The 26,271-nt window shown below is 43.1% G+C and overlaps 1 protein-coding gene across 1 annotated transcript in view; it reads right to left on the bottom strand.

The window, feature by feature from the left end:
* Positions 1 to 26,271, bottom strand: part of USP33 (ubiquitin specific peptidase 33) — a 141,204-nt gene that overhangs the window by 98,284 nt on the left and 16,649 nt on the right. The window contains exons 2-4 of the mRNA XM_077450421.1: positions 7,763 to 7,866; positions 2,166 to 2,219; positions 2,016 to 2,078 (exon numbers count right to left, since the gene is read on the bottom strand). Of these exons, the coding sequence (XP_077306547.1) occupies positions 2,016 to 2,078; positions 2,166 to 2,219; positions 7,763 to 7,843 (198 nt within the window). The 5' untranslated portion in view covers positions 7,844 to 7,866. The remainder of the gene's footprint in view (positions 1 to 2,015; positions 2,079 to 2,165; positions 2,220 to 7,762; positions 7,867 to 26,271) is intronic.

The following is a 26,271-nucleotide window of genomic DNA, read 5'->3' as shown; positions in this document are numbered from 1 at the left end:
GGGGCCCAAGGGACACAATTCAAACACCAAAGGGCAGTAGGTTGGGCACCAGGGCATTCAATGTCTGCATGTGTTTAATAGCAGTAACTACACAACTATTTTTTATTTTGGAAATATTTATGTAGTATATCTCTTGTAGTTATGCAGTTATCTCTCGTCTGCATCACTCTACACTTGCTATTTCTGAAGGTTGCCTTCAACTAGTTTTGGCTCTTCAGTGACCTTGGCCTTAAGAAACTTCCTGATAAAATGCCTAAACAATTTGGTTCCCTGATAACAATGTTTCTGCACTTAGACTGGCTGTGTAAGTATTTGAGCATGTGAATTGCTACAGACTTGGTACAAATCTTTACAGAGATGGGAATCTTGTCTGGCCAGAGTCATACAATGCAGACCATGTTATTTAGTAGGTCATCCTGGAGAGTGCAGGGGCCTGGGCAGATGTTTTAACAAAAAATAACTGCCAATTTTTGGGCCATAACACCAGAAACTCGTTTGGACTGGCAAGGAATTATGTAAAATGGTGGAAGAAAACAATGTAAAGAAAGGGAAAAGGAGAACCTGTTGAATGGTTGACATCCAGGAAATGACAGGAAGCTTTGATGTTAAGAAGAACATCACTATGGCAAAAGGCAAGACCGTATACAAAGTGAAGGTGGAAAGTAAGGTTTCAAATTTGAAGTTCACCAAAGACCGCAAGTGGTCATGGTAATTGTATTGGTAATGCATTTTTTGATACCAATACCTCAATCTGTCTTTACTGTATATTAGCTTGTTGTAATTTCCCTTACAGCAAAATTCATACTGGGCGAGGGATAGCCAGCACTGTGAGCCAATTAGGCACCACTGCCTAATAGAGTTGGGCGCTCTATTAGGACATGTGCCCTTTAACGCCACTCCACCTTTACTAGTTATGGAAGACATGTCTATGCGACACAGAACTGCAGACTGCTCTACTCCCTAAGTCCCTGAAGGAAGATGAATTGTGATGGTGGGTAAAGATAGCCTCGCAAAAGGATCAAAGGATCAAGGTAAACAAAAAAAAAAAAAAAATACATACATACATACATACATACATACATACATACATACATACATACACACACACACTATATTGTCAATCGTATTAGGACACCTGCCTTTACATGCTCATGAACGTTAATGGCATCCCAGTCTTAGACCGTAGGGTTCAATATTGAGTTGGTCCACCCTTGGCAGCTATAACAGCTTCAACTCTTCTGGGAAGGCTGTCCACAAGGTTTAGGATTTGTCTACGAGAATGTTTGACCCTTCTTCCAGAAGCGCAGTCTACAGTTTAATCCATCTCGAGGGTGTTCTATTGAGTTGAGGTCAGGGCTCTGTGCAGGCTAGTCAAGTTCCTCCACCCCAAACTCGCTCATCCATGTCTTTATGGACTTTGCTTTGTGCACAAAGCAAGGTCCATAAAGAGATGGATGAGCAAATTTGGCGGGGAGGGACTTGACTGGCCTGCACAGAGTCCTAAACTTGACCTGATACAACACTTTTGGGATGAATTAGAGTGGAGACTGCGAGCCAGGCATTCTCATCCAACATCAGTGCCTGACTTTACAAATGCGATTCTGAAAGAATGGTCAAACATTCTCATAGACGCACTCCTAAACTTTGTAGGTTATAGCTGGAAAGGGTGGGCCAACTCAATATTGGACCCTACGGACCAAGACTGGGATGTGATTAAAGTTCATGTGTGTGTAAAGGCAGGCATCCTAATATGTTTGACAATATAGTATGACAATAGTGTGTGTGTGTGTGTGTGTGTGTGTGTGTGTGTGTGTGTGTGTGTGTATGTATATATATATATATATATATATATATATATATATATATATATATATATATATATATATACACACACACACACACACAAAACTCAGACTTGGCCAGAGCTGAGCTGGTGTCTAAATGTGCTGTTTACACCGATATAACAGATAGAAAGTGCCACAGGTATATGGAAAACTTAATTGGAAAACACTGACCTGAGAATGAGTGGTGCTATGGTCCACGTGAGATTCCCCACAGCCAATGTAAGAACAGCCATTCTGTCAAAAGAAAGAGCGATCAGTCTACAGCATCCAGCACAGGGAAATGTATAGGCATCTGTAACAATTGTTCCCGACAGTTCTTACCTCTAAACAAGCCCAAAGGTTTGGTCCTCTGACTTTGCAGTCCAGGCAGCTGCCCTATACACAACATCAAGAAAAGACAATTAGAGGAGAATCGTTGCCATTTCTAAATCTTTCACCCCCAGCTGGAATAACATGTTGCGCTCGGGGGCCCAACATAACCCGGCTTTCACCCGAACAACTGCAACCCAGCACGTTCAGCCATCTCTGTTCTGGAGATAAAAATGCTAAGATTAAAAATTGATGCAGAGCTGAATTATACTTCAGTGCAGAAGTAAAGGCAGGAAATTGCCTGCATAGCTGGAAATTGGCACGTGTGGAAGCTCAGAGCTCCTGACAGCTGCGGTTTAGAGAAATGTTATGAGAAAAATGCTGCAGTTATAGCATGCTTGTTTACACTGATACATGGTGCGACGCCGTGTCACACTCCAGGCAAGACTAAAGAGGACCTGTCACAAAGCCAGGTGACCAATTCAGAATCCTCGGTCAAGAAGCAATAATTGTCATACCCACAGCCCCGATTATTAGTTCTGTCCTTGCACTAGTATGTAGTGAGTACCAAAATCAACGTCATCACTTGATATTCTCTATAAATATTACATCCTCAGGTTTAGAGAACTATAGGCAGGCAACATGACCGTAAAAAAAAAAAAAAAAAAATCTTCTACTGTTATAGGCTATGATGTACTGTGCTACACAGTCAAAAAAAAAAAAAAAAAAAAAAAAACAACAATGGACTAATGCAACACTTGGATGATTATCAAGTCCTTTAGAGCTACTTTAGGGGGCTGCAATAAGTGCCAGAAGCTCTCCATACGCTTTACAACTTGTAGGAGATCCTCAAATGCAGGGGGACAAAGCAATCATCATAGATCCTCATAGAAAATATCATAGCCCAAAGCAACGAAAATTGAACTTCACTACCTGTCACGTCTGTCTGTTGTCTATAATCATTTCCTGATGAACATCATGGTTAAGGCTGGGTTCACACCACAGCGATGCAGGAACGCCGCGAATAGGCTGCGTTTTCCCGCATCGCATGACTCCCGCCGGCAGTTCACACTGCCCTATGCGAACGGCTGGGAGTGTCAATGAAATGTTAATGACACCCCCAGATCCGTCCGCATATCGCAGTGCGATCTGCAGACTCGCACAGGAATCGGATCGCATGGTGTGAACACCCATGCGATCCGATTCTGTTGCGGACCAAAAAAAGTGTCCCGTGCGAGTTTGCTGCGGGAGCGATGCGAATTCAGCCATACTATCTGTATGGCTGAACTCGCATCGCTACGGAGATAGGATGTGATTTGCACTGCAGTGCGGTGTGAATCACATCCGGATCTCCCCCCGCAGCAGTGTGAACCCAGCCTAAAGCTGAGTTCCAAAAATTCAGCCGCTTTTAAAAACTGCAGGCATACCATGAGTTATGAGGTACCTGCCGCCTGGGAGGTTTATCTCTAAGGGCTTCATGTACACGGGGATGATTTTACAACCTCTCCTGAACGATTTAACTTGACAGATAGTAACCCATGTTTAAAACGTCAGTTTTGTCACATTTACATGCCGCATTTACATTTAGAAGCATTAAAAAAAAAATAAAAAAAATAAAAAAAAAAACACACCACAATTTTTCAAATAGCCAAAAATGAAAATCACTCGTAAACAAAATGCGGCTAATTTCAGGGTCTGAACTAATTTTTTTTTCCTCCAAAAAAAAGCCTATAAAACGCAACTGCCTAAAAAGGACATTAAACTGCCTCTTGTACACACAACTGCCTCTGAAGATCCCTTTACCAGCAGCAGTGTACATGAGGCCTAATATTCACATCTAACAGGTCTATTGTGCCAATCCTGTCCACCGTGGTCTCAGTTCCATCAAGAGCAGAGTCCCTGGAACTGCTATGTCTGCCCCTCCCCTCCTTCTGCCCATTCACAGAAGCTTTTGTATTTTGTCAGCTCATTCAAAAAATACAAAGGCTTCTGTGAATGGGCAGAAGGAGGGGAGAGGCTGGCATAGCTGCTCTGTGTGCTTCTCTCCTCTCACAGCCGGATGGAGGTGCTATGCAGCTAATTGCACTGCACTTTTGCAAAGTTTCTGAATTCCTGGAAAACGGCTTTAAACAGCGCTGCAGGTGGGGCACTCCTAAGCATGCGAGCTAAGAAACCACAGGACAGGTCAGAATGGTGCCAAGTGCTACATGCACTTGCGTCCTTGGGGTACTGAACAATGATTTTTACTTCCCCTTCTTCTTTAAGGATGGAGGACTATGGGAGTGAGATACTGCTCTTGGTTCTATGATGGAGGTTCATATGTACTATGAAAAAGTTACATTTAATGCCTTTTCACGACTCGTGGAAATATTAGCAGACTAGCCTATAAAGAATCAAACATGGTAGAAACTGCGCTAATCTAAATTAAATAGCCGCAAACTCTACTATGAGATATAGCACAGTGCCAAATCATACATTCTTATACAGATTTGTACGAATATTAAAAAAATAAAATACAATTATAATCAAATCACCAGTGATAAGAATACAAGTCTAAATGTGATTAAAAGTTTCAGTATCCGCACCGTCCACCACCTTGTAGTGTGTTCTCCTTCAACTACTCACCTCCATCATAAGCAGAGTGCTCACTTACCAGCTTGTACCGACCTCCTATCATGAAGGTCAACGACGCTTGTGGCTCTAAACCCATCCAGGGCCTTTAACCGCCCACGGAACCTCTTTGGGCACAAGAACCCACTATCCAGGTGACGTTATCACAGGAGAGCCTCAAAATACAGAAAGGCTCGGCATAATATAAAATTCTTAAAGAGGAAGTAAACCCTGATGGATTTACTTCCTCTTTGATTCCCTGCAAAGGTAAAGCATAATGGACTACTATGCATCACATAGTAGTCCATTATGTGTCACTTAACTGACACAGGAGCCAGCAAAGTCACCGCTGTCCCCTGTAGTTCCGAGCGTCCATCTTCTTGGTGGGTCTCGCTTCTTGGTGGGTCTCGCTGCGAATCACTCCCGCACATGCGCATGGGAGCCGACACTGGCAGCATATCGCCGCGATCTGCGGCTTACCCAGTGCATCTGTGTGCCGCTGTCTACGGCTCATGCGCCGTAGACAGCGGTGGCTGTCTTCAGGTAAATATCTCCTAAACAGTATAGGTTTAGGAGATATTTCTTGTACCTACAGCTAAGTCTTAATCTAGGCTTACCTGTAGGTCAAAGTGGTTTGTAAGGGTTTACAACCACTTTAAAAACTTTATTTAGAGGATATAGAATATTGCACTTGCATCAAGAAGAATATATATTCACATTGGAAAAAAACAAGCTGGCCAGCCAGATAGCAGCAACCTGTCCTTCTGGGAGTTGAGAAGCGCGCCGACGTCACCCAGCTTCTCGAATCCTGGAAGGACGGGCTGCTGCTACCTGGTCAGCTCGTTTCATCACATTTGGACTTGTATTTCTATCACTGGTGTTTGATTATAATTTTTTTATTTTATTTTTTTATATTCACGCAAATCTGTATATGAATGTAGCCTATAAAGAAGTGAGGTTTGACAGGCTCAACACTGAGTATCTCAAAACATCAACATTACACCAAATTCATCCACATTTTAAACCTCCAAACAAAATGTTGTACACGCAAAACAAAAAAAGTAGATTAAAGCTCTGGAGGAAATATTTTACCATAAAGCTGATCTCCACCTTTTCTGTCCTTTTAAGTAGTTCATTTGGACCAAGCTGGCCCAAACAAACTATTTTCTACACTAACAGGTATGCCCACTGGGCACAATGTAGAAAAACTATATGTAGCCTCAGCTACATGCATTATAAAACACTGTGTTCTGGCATCATGATGGGAATGCCCCTTTCCACCCCCAGAACAAAATTAACCGCTGCAGCCCCGGAAAGATTATACCCCCTTCCTGACCAGAGCACTTTTTTGCGATTCGGCACTGCGCCGCTTTAACTGACAATTGCACGGTCGTGCGACATTGCACCCAAACAAAAATGATGTCCTTTTTTTCCCACAAAAATAGAGCTTTCTTTTGGTGGTATTTGATCACCTGCGTTTTTTTTGTTTTGTTTTTTTGCGCTATAAGACCCCTTTTCACACCAGGGCATTTTGCAGGCGCTATAGCGTTAGAAATAGCGCCTGCAAAACGCCCTAAAGAAGCTGCACCATTGTGTGTAGTGTGAAAGCCTGAGGCCTTTCACACTACAGCGGTGCGCTGGCAGGACGTCAGAAAAAAGTCCTGCCAGCAGCTTCTTTGGAGCGGTGAAGGAGCGGTGTGTTTACTGCTCCTCCACAGCTGCTCCCCATTGAAATCAATGGGGCAGCGCTGTAATACCGCCGGCAAAACGCCGCTATTGCGGCGTATTGCCGGCGGTTTTGACCCTTTCGAGGCCGCTAGCGGGGGATAAAAGCGCCCCGCTAGCGGCCGAAATGCGCCGCAAATCCGGCGGTAAAAATAGCGGCGTTTTACCGCCGACGCAATGGGCGGTGTGGTGTGAAAGGGGTCTTAACAAAAAAAGAGCGACAATTTTGTAAAAAAAAAATGGAGGGGGTCACTCAGTGGAGAGATGCATACCTAGGATCTCTGCTCCATTTAACCTAAGCGTAAAAAGTGGTCAGACACATTTTGGGGAGTTGCCATCTACCTCATGTGCACTCGTGGTGAAGCTTTTATTTGAAGGAAAATCAAACCAGAAGAATACATTTATTTATGGTGTTGGGATTGTAACATTGGGCTTCATATATTTATTTGCTTTTTCAATCACCATAAGCTTTTCTTAATATTGTTCACATTTATTTTGTGTTTATAGCTACAACGCCTTTACATTTGATTCTTTTTATATGGTTCGGTGTTTACACTTTCTTAAAGGGGCGGCTATGTTTTAAAACAAACTAGGCGCTTTTTTCAACCCACTCTTCATCACAATACATTGAACTTGTACTGGAAAGTGCTCTTTAATTCAGGGATGAATAAAAACCAGGAGCTATACAGCTGACATGCCCCCCAAAATGTCAAGCTGTGGTCTACATTCTGAGTGCACGGCATGTCTCAGAGATGACACAATCTTGTACATCCTGGTGCCTGTGCAGTTCATGGTTGTGTTAAAAAATGTTTGACAGCAACAAGCACCTTCTGCAACCTCTCACCCGGTGACTTTCTACAGAATTACAATGTATAGCCCGATCACTGGGGTAGAAGAGAGTGAGGAAATACTTCTACATACATGCAACCTAGGCAAAGTCTGCTTATTACAGCTCAAGGTTTGCTTTTTAATGATAAAATTAAGGATTTCAGGTACAGCCTAAATCTATTTTTGTACATCGTGACATGTCAGGAATTTACTAATGCAGAAAAGTGAACCTGCTCCCACACTACAATGCAGGCACTTCTGCTAAATATTTACCAAGCAAAGTAGCAAGTAGAGGAACAGTATGTGCTATTGGTTTAATACGCAGAAAAAAAGCACAAGAACATTAAACAACTAGATACACAAAAAAAAAAGAAAATACCCAATCATCCCATGGATATATATTTTTGAGCAGTCTCCTATGATGCCCCCGGCCAGAATGCACTTACGTGTGACTTCTGAATTAGTTCTTCTTTGGTCACCTCGCCCACAGATTCTAAATGGGGACATTCACATGCCAGCGAGGTCATTTTAGAGTCCACAGCCTCTCAATCTGCAATATAAAAAGAAAACATTATTAAACATTGGGCAAAGACAGGAGAGTTCTCATCATAATCTGTTAGGACTGTCTGATGGTTCCACAACATTCACACCTCCTATCCTGTTCTTGGACAATCAACATCTGGTTTGATCTATGACATGGTGATTGTATACCTGTGTGATCCTCTATATAATTGCATGGTGGCGATGAGCCTCTGACAACAAAACGCACAGGGCGGAGCCGGGACACACGCCAAACACACATGTGCAACTGATCGCATGCACTTTTGTTTCTGAAGGGGATGGATGCTTTTACATGTTAGAAGTGCTATATATTCTCCTACTTGTGTAAATGTATATGCCCAATACATTTTTGCTTTTAATTGCTGATCTTCACTACGGGGCGTGTCTTTTTTCCCCTTTTATTGTGGTGTGCCAATTGAACGGTTTCTTGATCAACAGATATGGTCATTGGCATTTTTACATAGTGGAGGCTTGGGAGAGCCATTACTCTGACGACATCTTACCCCATTTTGATGATCAGATTGCTGGCTGTGGGGAAGTGATAACCTCCCGGAGTGATCTAAGCATCTTTATATTATATTATATTATCTAGTGGTCATTCAGTTCTGGTAAGCCCTCATCTGCTTTCACTGAGGTGGTGTGACATGCCTGTTATCTGGGATCTGGAGGCTTCATATCTCCCACTCTGACTGACCCACAAGACGTTCTCCCCTTTTTTTTGGGGGGGGGGGGGGATTTACATTGCTTCCCTCTCTTATCTTGGTTTTGTGGGCTCCTTCACAGGCTATATATGTATATACACACAAGAAAAAGTTAAAACAGCAGTTAAAGTGTCATTAACCCAAATCACAGGTGAGGCTGCATTGATGGGCACTGGTCACGTGGCATTGGTGGGCACTGGACAAGCGGTACTGAAGGACACAGGTGAGGCCGCATCAATGGGCACAGGTGAGGCCCTGCTGATGAGCACTGGTGAGGCTGCACTGATAAAGTTGTAAATATTTATTTTTGTAAACGAAGTCTGCATAAAACATTTACGTATAATTTGGAGAGATAATTTATGGGGGCGTGGTTAGGGGCGGGACAGGTTTTGAGTGGGGGAACTGGTGGCGAGTAACCCTTAAGGCCTGGCTAGTAGCTCAGGACTTGAAATTTTGAGCCCCGTGCTGTCTGTGTAGTCCACCTGACTAGAGAGTCACACATGTGGGTGCATACACAGCAATAAATATAAGTCCCCTCCCTCCTTCCTCCTCCATGTCCTCATATTGCTAAATATGATGGGGCTGGGATATAAGATGTTGACTTATGAAGGCTTCACCTCCCTGTTGGTCCCAGCACATAGACACCATAGACACAAGCTGGAGGGGAGTGACACAGCCTGCGATTGGCAGAACCTCCTACAGGAATCTATGCAATGTGAGCAAAGTGAAAGCTATTGTCAAACTTAATGTGAAGTTTCACCCAAAGAGGAAGCTCTGCTTATTTGCAGCAGTGATCTGAGCTGGAAGTTCGGCCCTTACCTTCTCCTACATTCTTCTGGGACACAACACAGGTCCCAGAAGACTACAGGACCATTCACAAGGCGCAGAGCAGTTGGTGCATGCGCAGTAGGAACCAGGCTATGAAGCCGCAAGGCTTCACTTCCTGTTTCCTTTACTAGAGATTCCGGCGCCTGCACCCGAAGCCACTTTTCGGGTGAGGACACTGCGGGATCCCTGGATAGGCAAGTGTCCTTATTTTAAAAGTACTACAGAAGGGTCTACAGTATTTGTGAGAGTACCCAGAGAATAGATCCAAAATGTTTCACCTTGGCACAAGCGTCTGAAACATTTGGCCAGGGGGAAGATTACTCGGAATGGCCTCAATTACATGGGCAACATAAATATCTAGAGGAGTGTCAATAGTCATGATATTCTGCATTTGGCACCAGTTAACTCCATTTTCTCTTTTTTGCTACAGTATTTGTAGCAGTTGACGTTTCATTTTTTGGGGGAGCCTGGAGCTCATTTAACCACTTAAGGACCGTTTCAAGCCGATGTACGTCGGCAGAATGGCACGGCTGGGCACAAGCACATACCTGTATGTTGCTCTTTAAGTGCCCAGCCGTGGGTCGGGAGCACGCCACTGGCGGCGCGCTCCCGACCTGGTCCTGAGCTCCGTGACCGTGGCCACGGAACCAGCGAACCCGATCGCCACTGGTGTCCCGCGATCGGGTCACAGAGCTGAAGAATGAGGAGAGGTCTGTGTAAACAAACCTCTCCCCTTGCTTCCTAGTGTGGCTGTCACTGATCGTCTCTTCCCTTTTAAAGGGAAAGACGATCAGTGACGTCACATGCCAGGCCACGCCCCCTACAATAAAAACACCACAATGTCATACATAACACCTACACTGCCCCCTAGTGGTTAACTCCTTCACTGCCAGTGTAATTTACACAGGAATCAGTGCATTTAAATAGCACTGATTGCTGTATAAATGACAATGCTCCCAAAAATGTGTCAAAAATGTCTGATGCGTCCACCATAATGTCACAGTCACAATAAAAATCGCTGATCGCCGCCATTACTAGTAAAAAAAAAAAATAATAATAATAAAAATGCTATAAAACTATCCCCTATTTTGTAAACACTAACTTTTGCGCAAACCAATCAATCGCTAATTGCGATTTTTTTTTTACCAAAAATATGAAGAAGAATAGGTATCGGCCTAAACTGAGGAAAAAAATTTTTTGGGATATTTATTATAGCAAAAAGTAAAAAATATTGAATTTTCTTCAAATTTGTCGCTCTATTTTTATAAAAATAGTGCAAAAAATAAAAATCACAGAGGTGATCGAATACCACCAAAAGAAAGCTCTATTTGTGGGGGAAAAAAAGGACGCCAATTTTGTTTGGGAGCCACGTCGCAGGACCGCGTAATTGTCAGTTAAAGCGTCGCAGTGCCGAATCGCAAAAAGGGGCCTGGTCCTTTGGCTGCAAATTGGTCTGGGGCTTAAGTGGTTAAAATGATTTCTTAAACATGTGTGCAAAAAAACGGCTCAGGCGGCAAAAAGGTTAAAGGATACGTAAATCCAACATTTTATATTCCTTATATAAAAAAATAAACAAACAATCGAAAAACAGCGCAGCAAAGAAACTTGTGATATAATATGAAAAAACACATAAAAATCATTAAATATAAAAAAACAATGACAAAGACATCTGATCCTCCTGGGATCTTGAAAGCACACAATCCATCAATCATAACAAATATAAAAACTGACAGATGCTTAGTGATAAATCACCCCTGAAGTCTTCTGTTTGTGACTTTAAGATGATAAAAAAGCTGCACTGCCACCAATCAACTAGAACATGGAGACTTAGTGATTGTAAGCAATCCTCCCCCAAAACAAGGGGGAAAAAGAAGGAGTTAATCAAAGTGCAGATAAATGGAACTGTGTTCCTGAAGTCACTCACTGTTAATGGATGGACTGTGGGACTGGGGCGCCGCCGTGCTGAGCTTGTGGAGTGGAGGGAAAGTGTTCAGTCCTACTCCGTATGGTGAATCAGACTCTAGGACGGAGGTGCAGTGCACGCTGAATGGTGTGGAACAAAGTTGGACGCAAGGTGGCGTCCGCCTGGCGTGACGAGAGGCTTGGAGCGCAACGCACTAGCCTGGCGTGTGATGCCGCTTGTCCGAGCGGCTGTTCGTCACGTGGAAGGCTCCGTGGTGAGGAGGGTTGCCATGCCGACTGGCCTTTCTAAATAACGAGTATTCTAAATAACGAGTATCTTATTATATGGATAACCGTTCTCAACAAAGGGACCATTCATTTGTGCGCCAATGACTCTTTTTGTTTATATTCCTTATATGTGTCAGTTGTACCATGTACTTGTATGAAAAAGTATCCTGTTCTCTTTGTATTGGAAAAAAGGGGAAATAGCCCTAAAATGGGACTTTGTAAGCACTACCACAATGAAAAAAAAAAAAGGGGTATTTATAAATATAGAAAATTTTATTCAAAAGAAAATTACATATCATAAAAAATATTTACATATAATATTTTTATACATGGATATACAGAAATGTGACTATATAAAAAACACCAATTTAGAATCATATAGTTTCCCTGAACCAAAATTGGTTCAGGGAAACTATACGATTCTTCATGATATGTAATTTTATTTTGAATAAAATTTTCTATATTTATAAATAAAATAAAAAAAGTATTTATAAATATAAAAATTTTTATTAAAAATAAAATTACATATCATGAAGAATCCTATAGTTTCCCTGAACCAAAATTGGTTCAGGGAAACTATATGATTCTAAATTGGCGTTTTTTTATATAGTCACATTTATGTATATCCATGTATAAAAATATTATATGTAAATATTTTTTATGATATGTAATTTTCTTTTGAATAAAATTTTCTATATTTATAAATACCCTTTTTTTTTTTCTCATTGTGGCAGTGCTTACAAAGTCCCATTTTAGGGCTATTTCCAGGATCTATCCGGCACGGGTAGGGAACCTCGGCTCTCCAGCTGTTTTGAAACTACAAGTCCCATGAGACATTGCAAGACCCTAACAATCACATATATGACTCCTAGAGGCAGAGGCATGATGGGATTTGTAGTTTCAAAACAGCTGGAGAGCCAAGGTTCCCTACCCTGTGGCGCACTCATTGAGGGTATTCTCTGTCAGATGCTTTCTCTGTTCTCTTTGTATTGCTTCCTTTGTATGAAATCCCTGGTGTTTCTGCCAGTCCCTCTGCTTTCCTATAAAGCAGACCACACTAGGCATGATAGCACAGCACGGTCAGTTCTCTAGCTGTGCTAGCCTGCTCTCCTCCAATTATCAGACCTGTCCTGACACCGCCCCCCTCCCCCTGCACAGCCTTTTACTGGGAAAACCAGTGCACTACTGTTTCTCCCTCTCCCCCCCCCCCTGCCCCAGAAGAAATGTGATCATGTGATTTAAAAAAAAAAAAAAAAAGGATTTTTTTTTTTTTATATCTACACAAATGTGTTGCTTTTCGTTTCTATTTTAAATTGAATGTGTTTACAACATATATTTTAAATAAAAAATAAAATTGCCATTTTGTCATCTCCCTGTAAAGGCAGAACCTCAAACCTCCAGCTATGCTTTGTTGGTGAGAAGCCCAAACCTACCTGTCATTTTAAGGAACAAAAACCAAAAAAGAATTCAGCGACACATTAAACAAACCTTACAAAGGAGTAGGCACAGACCAAAAGACTAAGTCCAAAGGAGGACTTCCCAGCGTGGAGCAAAATGATTAAAAGAAATTACACATTTAATTAAATCCTGAGCCCTGAGAGTCCTGTCCTAGAACCAATCAAAGCTACAAGGGGATTGGTTGCCAAGAATTAAAGTGTATTTTTCATATTTCCAGCATGTTGAACAGCCGAAAGCCTCTCATTAAGAATGTGAGCAGTCAATGAATTCCAGTCTAATGACAGAGACGAGACACGCAGAGAATTACTACAGAAAAATAATAACGGAGCAAAGTAAAGGTGATAGGATAAGCCGCCATTCTCACCATTTTTCAGCTTGTATCTCTACACCTATGTTCAACATGGACAATCCCATTCCTTTTATTGGCCTGTTCCCATTTGTATTCTCCCCCGCCCATTAGTACAGTGACAGTGCATATATTTAGCACTGATCACTGTATTAGTGTCACTGGTTTCCGCAATGTGTCAGTTAGTGTCCAATTGTCCCCTGATTGGTTCTTTACCTCAATCTGTGTTTAGCAGTGTGCCAGCAGCAGGCGAAATCATGGGACACCGTCATATCACGGAGTCCCAAAACTAGATGATCACGCTGTAGCCGACATTCGAGATAAAATACTAGTGACGTCCTGCACAGCCTAGTCATTCATTCACAGGGATTCATTATGGCAGACAGACTTGTAGTTGCCAATGGAACATGAGAGCTGTTATCAGCACACCCCAAAGGCCATTGACACTTGCTCCAGATTTTTAAGTAAAAGTCTGTATGGAGGTATGGGCAGAGAGGTGAGGAAGAGTGTGCCCTAACATTGCACCCACAATCAAAGGATGGCGGGTGCAATGCTTTGAAGGCTCCTGTGCGAAAAAAGAACAAATGCACATTTTCTCCTCCAAAAATATGTGAATCTATTATTTTTTCCTTAACCACTTGCTTACTGGGCACTTAAACCCCCCTCCTGTCCAGACCAATTTTCAGCGCTGATGCACTTAGAATGACAATTGCACGGTCATATAACACTGTACCCAAATACATTTTTTATAATTTTTTTCCCCACAAATAGAGCTTTCTTTTGGTGGTATTTGATCACCTCTGCGGTTTTTAATTTTTTGTTAAAAAAATTATTTTTTTTTAAAAACTTTTTTTTTATATATTTTGTTATACAATTTTGCAAACAGGTAATTTTTCTCCTTCATTGATGTAGGCGGCAATGATGGGCACTGATTGGTTACATTGATAAGCACTGCTAGGTGGCACCGATTGGCACCATTGGTGGGCATTGATAGGTGGCACTGGCAGGTGGCACTGGTGGCACAGATGAGGCAGAATTGGGACTGATGTCCCTTGCAGATAATCCTGTGATCAGTTTCTTTTCTCTTCACACTCCTCATTACTGAGCTTTCTTTCAATTATTAAATGGTAAACAGGACAAATAGAGAGGGTGAATCTCCTTAATGGGGGCACAGACAGCAATAAAAACTAAACAGGTCAGGTTTTTTTTTTTTTTTTTTAGATTCGATTAATTAGAAGAGTTTTGCCTTTAGTTATACTTTAACTACTTGCGGACTGCCTGTTGGCGTTATACGTTGATACTTTGACGTAAAATACCAGGGTTATGGCACCAGATAGCGGCCTTAACCTCTGTATATTCTTAACCACTTCGTGCCCGCGCTATAGTCAAAAGACGGCTACAGCACGGACGCTATCTGCCGGGAGGCCGTCCCTGGACGTCCTCCTGTTTACTTCCCATCTGCGCGCCGCCGTGGGCGCACATCGGGGAAGTTCTGTGCTGCCCGTGTCCCCCGGACACAGCCAGTCACAGATCGCTGTAAACGGCCAATCACAGCGCGATCGGCGTGCCCAATGAGAGATGATCTCATATGTAAACATATGAGATCCTCTCTCATCGCCGGCTCTCGCTCCTCACACAGACAGCATGTGAGGAGGGAGAGATGAACCGCTGTGAGATCTCACAGTGGTCAGTGTAAAAAAAAAAAAAAAAAAAAAAGGAAAATAAAGTGCCCATCTGTCTCCACTGCCACCTGCCCCCACTGCCACCTGTCAGTGCCATCTGCCCCCACTGCCACCTGTCAGTGCCACCTGCCCCCAGTGCCACATGTCATCTATCAGTGCCACATATTAATGCCATCGGTCATCAGTGCCACCTGTCATTGTCACATGCCATCTGTTATCAGTGTCATCAGTGCCACATATCAGTGCCACCTGTCATCAGTGCCACGTGTCATCAGTGCCACCTGTCATCAGTGCCACCTGTCATCAGTGCCACCTGTCATCAGTGCCACCTGTCATCAGTGCCACCTGTCATCAGTGCCACGTGTCATCAGTGCCACGTGTCATCAGTGCCACGTGTCATCAGTGCCACGTGTCATCAGTGCCACGTGTCATCAGTGCCACGTGTCATCAGTGCCACGTATCAGTGCCACGTATCAGTGCCACGTATCAGTGCCACGTATCAGTGCCACGTATCAGTGCCACGTATCAGTGCCACGTATCAGTGCCACGTATCAGTGCCACGTATCAGTGCCACGTATCAGTGCCACGTATCAGTGCCACGTATCAGTGCCACCTGTCCGTGTCATCAGTGCCACGTATTAGTGGCATCTGTCATCAGTGCCATGTCGGTGTCACGTGTCATTGTCCTGGTGCTCTAGGGCCTTCAAAAGTGTAATAGGTAGTCAACAAGTTAGATGTGTGATTTATGCTCCTAGAACACGTGATGGCGCTCCCTGCATGTTGGGCCTCTCTATGTGGTCAGACCGTGGAAAAGTCCCACACATGTGGTATCGTAATACTCAGTAGGAGTAGCAGAATTAATTTTGGGGCATTATTTGTGGTATACACATGCTACGTGGGAGAAATAACCTATTACAATGACAATTTTGTGGAAAAAATTAATATAAAAAAAATCTTCATTTTGCAAAGAATTGTGGGAAAAAGGACATCAAAAACTTCACCATGCCTCTTACTAAATACATTGGAATGTCTACTTTCAAAAAAGGGGCCATTTGGGGGGTATTTGTACTTTCCTGACTTGTTCGGGTCACAAGAAATGAGATAGGCCACCAGTACTTCAGGTGTGATCAATTTTGTATGATTCGCACCACAGCTTGTGGACTCTCTAACTTTCACAAAGACCAAATAATATCCACTAATTTGGGTTACTTTTACCAAAGATATGTAGCAGTATAAATTGCGGCCAAAATTTATGAAGAAAAATTTATAATTTGAGAAATATTATCACAGAAACAAAGAAAAATGTGTTTTTTTTCCAAATTTTCGGTCTTTTTTCATTTATAGCACAAAAAATAAAAAACCCAGAGGTGATCAAATACCACCAAAAGAAAGCTTTTTTTGTGGGAAAAAAGGACAAAAATTTAATTTGGGTACAGTGTTACATGACTGAGTAATTGTCATTCAAAGTGTGAGAGCACCGAAAGCTGAAAATTGGTCTGGGCAGGATGGGGGTTTAAGTGCCCAGTAGGCAAGTGGTTAAACAGAAGACGGTCCTCTTTCTGGTCTCCACTCCGCATTCGTGCCTATCAGTGGAGGAGAAAATTACTTATTTACAAAATTTTATAACAGAAACGAAGAAAAACTTTTTTTTTTTTCAAAATGTTTAGGAAAAAATAAAAACCCATCGGCGATTATATACCACCAAAAGAAAGCTCTATCCATCTCAAAAAAACAATACAATTGTTGTTTGTCATTCAAAATGCAACAGCACTGAAAGCTGAAAATTGACCTGGGCAGGAAGGGGGTGAATGTGCCCAGTAAATCAAGGCATCAAGGTTTCTGATACATCGGTATCCAAACACCACACACAACAAAGCAGCGATGTACTGGTAATCAACAGATCATTTTACTTTCCATAGTCATATATCAGAGTCTATGGAACCAACAATACAAGAGAAAGAAGGACGGTGCCCTCTATGTGCAGCGTGTTTTACAATAAATTTATTACAGTGGATTAAAAACACTCACATTTGAGCAGATAAATTCCAGCATATTAGGCAGTAAGGCAGGTTCATCCGCATGTTCCCGGGTGATAAGGGTCTCACGGGCCGGTGGAAGGTGTCTTATGTCCTGGGTCCTGTCGCATTTCAATCATGCGTGCTCCTTCATCAGGCCATGAAGGAGCTGCGTGCGCCAAACCCAAAGCGATGCCCGTCTGACCCCGTTCCCGGAAGTAAGCACACCACGACAACGCAAAGTATCACAGAGCTTCCCTCTTCTGCATCCCAGCCACCCGAAAGCGATGAGTGCCCAACGCACCGCCGGAAAGCTACAGGACCCAGGACATAAGACACCTTCCACCGGCCCTTGAGACCCTTATCACCCAGGAACATGCAGATGAACCTATCTTACTGCCTAATATGCTGGAATTTATCTGCTCAAATGTGAGTGTTCTTTAAAGTGGTTGTAAACCCTCCCCCACAATTTTGTCCAATGTAAATCAGCATAAAAATCCCTAATGAACACTGCTTGTAGATATCTCCTTACTTGCTTAGTATTGTTGTAATCCTTGATGTTCTTTAGAAAAATGTCACTGAGAATGCCCAGATCTCCCCTGATTTACGGCACACTCTCTATGTCTTATCTATCGGTTATCAGGACTTCCTACCGCACAACACTGAACTCCCAGAAGGCTGCTAATCACTCCTACACACCATGTGACCTCACATACAGTGTAAAGCAGGGAATAGGACAGCAGTACTGCAGTCTTATCAGCTGAAGCTGATAGGACTCATAAAAGGCAAACACTAGGTAATCAGCACAAGTAAATACTATGAAATAAAACAAGTCAGCTATGAACAGGGAAGCAGGGTTGCCATAGAAACGTTGGATTGAGAAGGAGGCTTGGTTAACAGTAAAGGAAGTGCTCAATGTAAGGGTGAAAATACACTCCACTGTGGACTCAGAAAACAATACTTAAGATGGCGCTGCCTTACCCCTGGAAACAAGTTTTTTAACCCCTTCCCGCCGAGCGTACGCAGATGTGCGTACTCGGCTTCCGGGGGGTATACCGGGATGATGCCCGCACCTGCAGGCATCAACCCGGTACCGTTTTTTTCAGCAGGCAATTGGCTATCCAGCCATAACAACCGATGCGGCTAAAAGCCGCTCGGCTGTTATGCCGGAGGAGCGGGAGGGGACGTCCCCCCCTCCCGCCGCCTCCCGCCGTTGTTACCGGTGCTCCCGCTCGATTGGGAGCACCGATTGCATGTCCGCTGGGGAGGAACGAAATCGGCTTCGTTCCAGTCTCCTCATAGTAAACACGGAAGCGACGTCATGACGTCACTTCCCCTTTACTCGGCTGCCAATGGCGCCGGTTTTAAAAATATATACGGTATTCAGAATCGCCGTTTTTGCCGATCTGAATACATTGAAGTGTAAAGGAGGGGTGGGGGGTCTTTTAGACCCCCGATCCCTCCATAAAGAGTACCTGTCACCACCTATTACTGTCACAAGGGATGTTTACATTCCTTGTGACAGCAATAAAAGTGATTAAATTGTTTTAAAAAAATAAAATAAAATTTGGTCATTTTAAAATAAATAAAAAAACATTTTTTTAAAGCGCCCGCCGTCCCCGCGAGCTTGCGAAGCAAAGAAAACGCACACGGAAGTCGCGCCCGCGTATGTAAACGGTGTTCAAATTAAACATGTGAGGTATCGCCGCGATCATCAGAGAGAGAGCAATAATTCTAGCACTAGACCTCCTCTGTAACGCTAACCTAGTAACCGTAAAAAAAATTTAAAGCGTCGCCTATTGATATTTTTAGGTACCGTACTTTTTTCGTCAATCCACAAGTGCGTGCAATTATAAAGTGTGACATGTTTGGTATCTATTTACTCGGCGTAACATTATCTTTCACATTATGCAAAAAAATTGGGCTAATTTTACTGTTTTTTTTTTAATTCATGAAAGTGTCCCTTTTCCCAAATAGTTGCGTTTAAAACACCGCTGCGCAAATACCGTGTGACATATAATATTGCAACAATCGCCATTTTATTCTCTAGAGTCTCTGCTAAAAAAATATATATAATGTTTGGGGGTTCCAAGTAATTTTCTAGCAAAAAATATGGATTTTAACTTGTAAACACCAAATGCCAAAAATAGGCTTAGTCATGAAAGGGTTAAAGTTTATTTAAACAGTAAGTAATATGCAATTTGGGCTGGATTACAGTGGCTATACTTTGATAATTACTTAATATAATGGACTAAATAAAAAGAAGCATCAGAGTGGGAGAGTTTACTTCCTCTTTAATCCACTACAAATTTATTGTAAAACACGCTGCACTTAGAGGGCGCCATCCTTCTTTCTCTTGTCTTGTTCCAGAGCTACTTGTAGCTTCTATGGACTGGCTGCCTTTTATATACTCAGCATCTTATTATCCTCACATGGACTAATGCTTGGACTTGAAGTGAAACATTTATAATTACCACCAAGTTCTCCCATCCCCCCATCTTTGCCCGACTCTGTCCTTTCCCTTCCCCCCCCCCGCCCCCCCCCATATTTTTACAGTTATATGTATATAGCTATATCCAGAGCGCGCCATATTAACCCCTTGATTGTCTGTCCCTACCAACAATCTCTGCCCATACAATTGCTATACAAAGTGTTAGAAACTTCCTGCTTGTGATTAGTTGCATAGATATGAATACTTGGCAGTGGAGGGAAAAGCCATTAGATGCTTTTTACAGAGAAGAGGCAATTATAACAGGTTCCCAACCCTGCCTGGATGACTGTTCTGTGTGACAACAGTCAGCCAATGGTCATGTGCTAGGAACATACATTAGATGTGTGATCATTGCCTAATCCAGTGACTGTCAACATAAGTAGCTTTACAGTGACCACAAATAGTTCTATTATCAGAAATGTAAAGTGGTTGTAATCCCTACATACACCGTCTGAAGTGACTAGCCTCAAGTGATACACAGATTCAACAAATCCACCAGCATAAGTTGTACCCTTTTATCTGCAGCCATCTATCTTCTACCTCCATTCAAAGTCCAGAATTTACACAACAGAAAGAGAGGAGACAAATCTCGCTGGGTGCTTTGGATTGAGGCAAGTACAAACTATAAAATGATATGATTTGTTCATTTTTCATTTCAGAGATTTACAACTACTTTCGCTGCCAGGTCCGGTGTCAGGTCAAATAGCGTCCCCCGTCATATAGTGTCCGCTGTGTACTGCGCATGCGCAATACACAGGACAAGCAGATTCCGAAAATAGCCGAAGATCAACGGCACCTGCGCCGTGAATCCAAGTTCAAGCCTCACCTTCCAAGTGGACATAGAGTTAGACTAAAAAGAGCCGATTGAAGCAAGGCCATGCCCGAAGCGTGGCGAGCGGCCCTCTAATATGTGCAGCCCTATGTCCACATGGATGGTGGGGCTTGCACCTGGAATCACGGCACAGGTGGCGTTCATCTTTGGAGATTTTCCAAATCTCCTGTGCTCCGTATTGCACAAACGCTGCGCCTGCGCAGTACACAGCAGACACTATTCGATAGGCTGACATTTTTGGACAGAACACCGTACGTCATACAGACCTGACAGCAGGGGTGTTCCACACACAATCTGGTGGCTGCAGCCAGTAAATGTGTGTAAAACTGACAGGCACTCCGGTACCAGCACCCGCCATGTATTCCGGGCTCCACTTGTCCATTTGCGGGCCCAGGGCTGACATGGCATGTGCCAGTGGTTGGAGGGGAGAACAGCAGTCACACATCTGCTCCCCTCCCCTTCTTGCTGTGATACAGAAAGCGGCTCGAGGAAGTGAACATGCGTGAGGGCTGACTATTTTACTTGACATTCTTTGAACTATTCAAATTAAAAGCAAATGAACGAATGAATACACTGGCCAAAAAGAATTCTCTTGCCTTTGTGGTTGTGCGTGGTGAAGGGTCTAAGGATGAGCTGGGGCATGTTATGTGGACATACCGTATTTATCGGCGTATAACACGCACCTTTCACTTTAAGAGGGAAGTTTCGGGAAAAAAAAAAGACAAATTTTAAATAAAGAACTGTGAAGCAAAATAAGGGTCAGTGCCCATGAACGCAGCCTTACCATTGCCATCAGTGCAGCCTGATTGATGCCCATCTGCAGCCTCGGAGGGGCTGGGACATGTGCCAGTCCCTCTCCTCGGCTTTCCTATTAAAAAAAAGACCACACTAGACATGACAGCACAGCATGGTCAGTTCTCTAGTTGTGCTAGCCTGCTCTTGATCAGACTCCCCTTTGCACAGCTTTTCACTGGGAAAACCAGTGCACTACTGTTTCTTTCCCAAGCCTCCCCTGAGCATCTTATGCAGCTGAGGACAGAGGGTATAACGCTGTTTCTTTACTATTGTCTTGTTGACATGGAACTGAATTTTTTATTTTTATTTTAACCCTTTCACTGCCAAGTCCATAAGGCCCTCCTTTCTCCCTCTTCTATAAGCTCATGGTCACTTCAATGACCATAAGCTTATATTAGAATTGTAACAATTCTATAACTCCGATCAGAGGATTACAACCCACTGATCAGAGTTAAATACCCCTAATGTGCATCCCTGTGCGGGTCAACATTGCCCTCCATGGGCATACACTTTAGTATGCCACATGTGAATGATGCTTTAGTACTAATTTAGCAGGAATTTTGTAAGTTACGTTGTGTTTATGTGCACCATTAATGATTTTAGTGTATTTTTTGTGAAAATAGCGACATGATAAAGATGTGCGCAGTTATTGTGGGGCCTAAAAAAAACAGCAACTACCCTCTCCAGGTGCCCCCGAGTGCTGCATCTATCGTTCTTTGGATCCATATCATCGAAGAGGTATAGCCCCGTGGATTACAGGAGTCAAGTGCTCTCCTGTGTCAGATTTAGATATCATTGCGAGTTCCGATATTCAAGCCAGGGAGCCCATGTAATGGAAAAGTGCGAATTCTAACCTGTTCAGCATGAATCAGCTCCTCTATTGCTGCTATGTGGTTGACTCAGAGTGTCCATTCCTTCATGGAAGGGGGTAATTTGGACTTCCAATGGACCGGGGTATAGCCTAGCGGCATTAATCAGATGCGTGGCTACCAAATTGTAGTATCTTTTTTTGGGAATTTCGGAGAGATGCAAGAGGTATTGCACTGGTGAGAACTCCAGGGGGAGCTAGGTTATCTCGGTCATTACTGCATGGACCCTTCTCTAATATGGCTGGATCATTGGGCATGTCCACCATATATGGAGAAGGGTACCTAGACCTTGTTCACATCTGCAACATTGGTCTGAAACTGTAGGGATGAATTTGTGGAGTGTTTCTGGCATTCTATACCATTTCATTTTAATCTTATACCTGTTCTCCTGTGTGTGAACGTTGAGGGAGCCTTTGTGAATTATATAGTTGAATTCGGTCCCAACTGGTGTCCTCTATCGCCCTATCTAGCTCAGTTTCCCAAAAGGCGTGTTCCGAGTGCAGAGAAGCATAGGGTTCCCCGAACACATACGGAGTAGAGCACTGAAATCAAGTGACTCTGGGGGAGAAGAGGCATGTACACAATGATTCCAAGACTGTTGGGGTTTTCCTAAAGCTGTCTCTGTTCGTGGGGCTGTCAAGATAATGTTTTAGTTGGATATAGGTCCAGAAGGGGAACGACTTAGTGTTCGAGATTGCTGCAAGTTCTCCCTGTCGGAGGAATCTTCCCCTCGAGAAGAAATGTTGAGCTTGCATTATCAGGTGTGGCCATTCAGCTGCTAGGTAGGCCTGTTCCATACCAGGAGGGAAGTCTGGGTTACCTTTAACAGGCGTGATCGTGCAGGTTTTCGCTGAAAGTGAGTGCACCTTGCATGTCCTGTCAAAGGCACTCAGGGTCGCTCCGATAAGAGGGTGCACTTGAATGGCTGTCGGTATGTGTTTCTGCAGGAGCCAAGGAGCTAAACGCAATTCAGTCCCTGAGATCAGTTCTAGCAATAGCCAACCCTTGTGCGTTTATGGAGCCTCCAGTCCACTACCCGAGTCAGGTGTAATATCTCTAGTTTTTTGGCAAAACTAATTTTGCCCATCCAATATGCACTGTCTTGGTTCCCCAGAGAAAGGCCCTACACACCCTCTTGTAGATTGCGAAAAAGGAGGGTGGCAAATAAATCGGGACAGTTTGCAGTTTATACAACAAACAAGGGAGTACCATCATCCTGAGAATTTCAGCCCAACCAAACCATGATATGGTGGGGGCTTCCCATTTATTGAGATCCTGCTGTAGAAGTCTCAGTTCTGCTAAGAAGTTTTTTTCCGTATAAACCTTTACGCTTACTAGGGAGTTGTATACCTAGATAGGCAAGGGCAACTGTTTTCCAGATGGGAAGTTATTCTGACAAGTTCAACTATTCAATTGGAGGGGTAGTGAAATGTTTAGCGCAAAGGATTTTGAGTAGGTGATCTTTAGGTTCTGTTCCAGAAATTAGATTGGGTAGGGGTGTTAAGGGGGAAGAGAGTAAAAGCAGGATACCATCTGCAAAGGCGGCAATCTTATATCCCCAGTAGCACTTTTTTTATTCTACAGGTCATGTGCTTTTAGAAAATGTCTCGTTTGAGGGTTCTTTTCAGATTCTGAAAGCTGTAAGGCCCCTTTCACACTGGGGCGTCAACGGTAAAGTGCTGCTATTCTTAGGTATTCGGCCGCTAGCGGGGCACTTTTAACCCCCTACTTGCGGCCGAAAAAGGGTTAAAACCACCCACAAAGCGCTGTTGCCGGTGGTATAGCCACGCTGCCCCATTGATTTCAATGGGTAGGAGTGGTATACACACCGCTCCTTCACCACTTCAAAGATGCTGCTAGCAGGAATTTTTTACTGTCCTGCCAGCGCACCGCTCCAGTGTGAAAGCCCTCGGGGCGGCTCTTTCAGGGCGATTTACAGTCGCTATTTTTCCAATGTGAAAGGGGTCTAAGTGAAAAATTAAAACCTCCAAATTTTTTGTAAAAATTTTTGTGTACGTTCGATTTTCATCATTTTGCAAAAAGGCGCAATTTAAAATTTACAAATATTTGTTATTTATTAACTCCATACAGGTTAAGCTGAGCCAGAATTGGGAGAAGGTACATGTCAAAACCAGGTGCCCCCTTTGCCCAAAAAGGTGCCAAATGTGGCAGGTGACAGGTGGGTGGCAGAAAAGCGGAGCTTCCCTTTCGAGCGGAGCTCCGCTTTAAGTATGCGTTGATGGGAAAATCACGTGTTCACTTTAATAATATTGGAAAGAATAAACAGACAAACTAACAAATGTTTTCTTATTTAATTGCCTAAAGCTGATTTCTTGTTAAATAACGAAATGTGTTCAACATCATCCAAGAGCAAATCTAAGGGAAAAATCTATATAAAATGTAAGTTATTACTATAAAAAGGCAGGCGATTAAGGAGCAAATAATAGTATGCCAATGATGTGTGTGAGATCCAGAAAGCTTGATTAAGTGAACTGCTTGGAAGCTGCTGACCACAGGAAGGCCTGTACTCCCCCGTCAGCACATACCTGTCAGATGACCACCAATAGGTCATCAATAATACACAGGCCAGTCTGCACACTGATGACTACATTGTCTGCCGTGTTCTATACATGACTGCAAACCAAAAGAAAAAATTATTAACGGATTGTCACAAAGGCCGGGCCTCTTGGCAACATAGTATATTGTTATATAGGAAGTAATTAATTTAGGAGGATAATTTGCAACAAATTAACAATCATTCCAAAGTACATCAAACCTCCAATACACATTAATTTGTAATATATATCTAATAAGAATGCACAGATACCCCTTTTTTTATTTTATTTGAGGGTACTGTACCTATACTTTCGGTGAAGTACGAGTACAGAAACTTTGCGGTGCAATTTGTGCCCATACATAATGAATGGGCTCAAATCACACAAGTTTTGAACAGGAATGCAGTGCGATTCCTATGCAAATCGCAAGGGGTTTCCAGCACCGCTGCCATGTAAACCCAGGAATGTCATATTGATTTCAGCCTGGGTTCACACAGGAACAGTGCAGGAAACCACATGCGATTCAGACAGGAATGGCACCGCATTCATGTTCAAATGGCATACAATTCTTTGCAGTGTGATTTGAGCCCATTCATTCTATATTGGCGCAAATTGCACCACAAAGTATTGATTTTGGGTATCAGGGCCAGTTCATACTGTTGTAATGCCAGACATTGCATGTGATTCTCACCGCAGTGCTGTGCAGATCACATGCGACGTCTGTGCGATGCGAATTAAGACATACAAAAACCGTATGGCTGAATTGGCATCGCATTCGGACCAAACTCGTGCAGGGCCCTTTTCTTGTCCACACCAGAATCAGATCTCATGGGTGCTCACACTGCGATCTGCGAACCAATCTGGGGTGGTCATTAACTTTGTACTGACACTCCCAGTGGTTTTCATAGGGCAACGTGAACCGTCGGCGATTTAGGGGCGATGCGGGAATCCGCACTGAATTTGCAGTGTTTTCCGCATCGCACCAGTGTGAACCGAGCCTCAGATTATTTTTAAGGCCTCATACACACGGACGTTATAAAAAATGGCCCGTTAAGCTAGTTACAACGTCTGGAAAAAAATCAGCGCTAAAAATGTGATTTTATTAGTGGTTTGCTCTGGCGTCAATGCGCGTTTAACAGCGTTTGTAAGCGTTAACACTAAGGAGCGTTTTTTTCCCAAAAATATCCCATCACATTATAAACATTTTTACAGCTCAAAAACGCTGGCGCTACAAAACGTCGGTATAGCTTTAATGCGCGTTAGCGTCAAAACTGCTCTAACGCTGGAGCCTCTGAAGGCGCTGGTCCTTGTTATTTTTTTGGAGCTTAAAAACGGCCATGCCTGTTACAGCTCAGAAACGCCATGGTGTGTATGAGCCCATTGAATAACATGGAGTTTCCTTCTTAAGCAGCAAAAAAAGCTCAAAAAAGCCGCTGTAATAACGTCCGTGTGTTTGAGGCCTAAGAGTACTCGTGGACATAATCGTTATCGGTACCGTAACCAGTATCAGTGCATCTCTACTATCTATGGTCACTTCTAGCTGTACCGACATTAACTCATATGACGGAGATGAACAAATTCATATGGAATTCAGGATCCAGTCAACAGAATGTAGAAGCCACCTGATAGCCG

This window comes from Lithobates pipiens, unplaced genomic scaffold, assembly GCF_037356315.1.
Source record: "Lithobates pipiens isolate NorthernLeopardFrog02 unplaced genomic scaffold, aLitPip1_a1.2 Scaffold_23, whole genome shotgun sequence".
Lineage (NCBI taxonomy): Eukaryota > Metazoa > Chordata > Amphibia > Anura > Ranidae > Lithobates > Lithobates pipiens.
The sequence above is the reverse complement of the archived record's forward strand: the minus strand, read 5'-3'. Positions and strand labels throughout refer to the sequence as shown.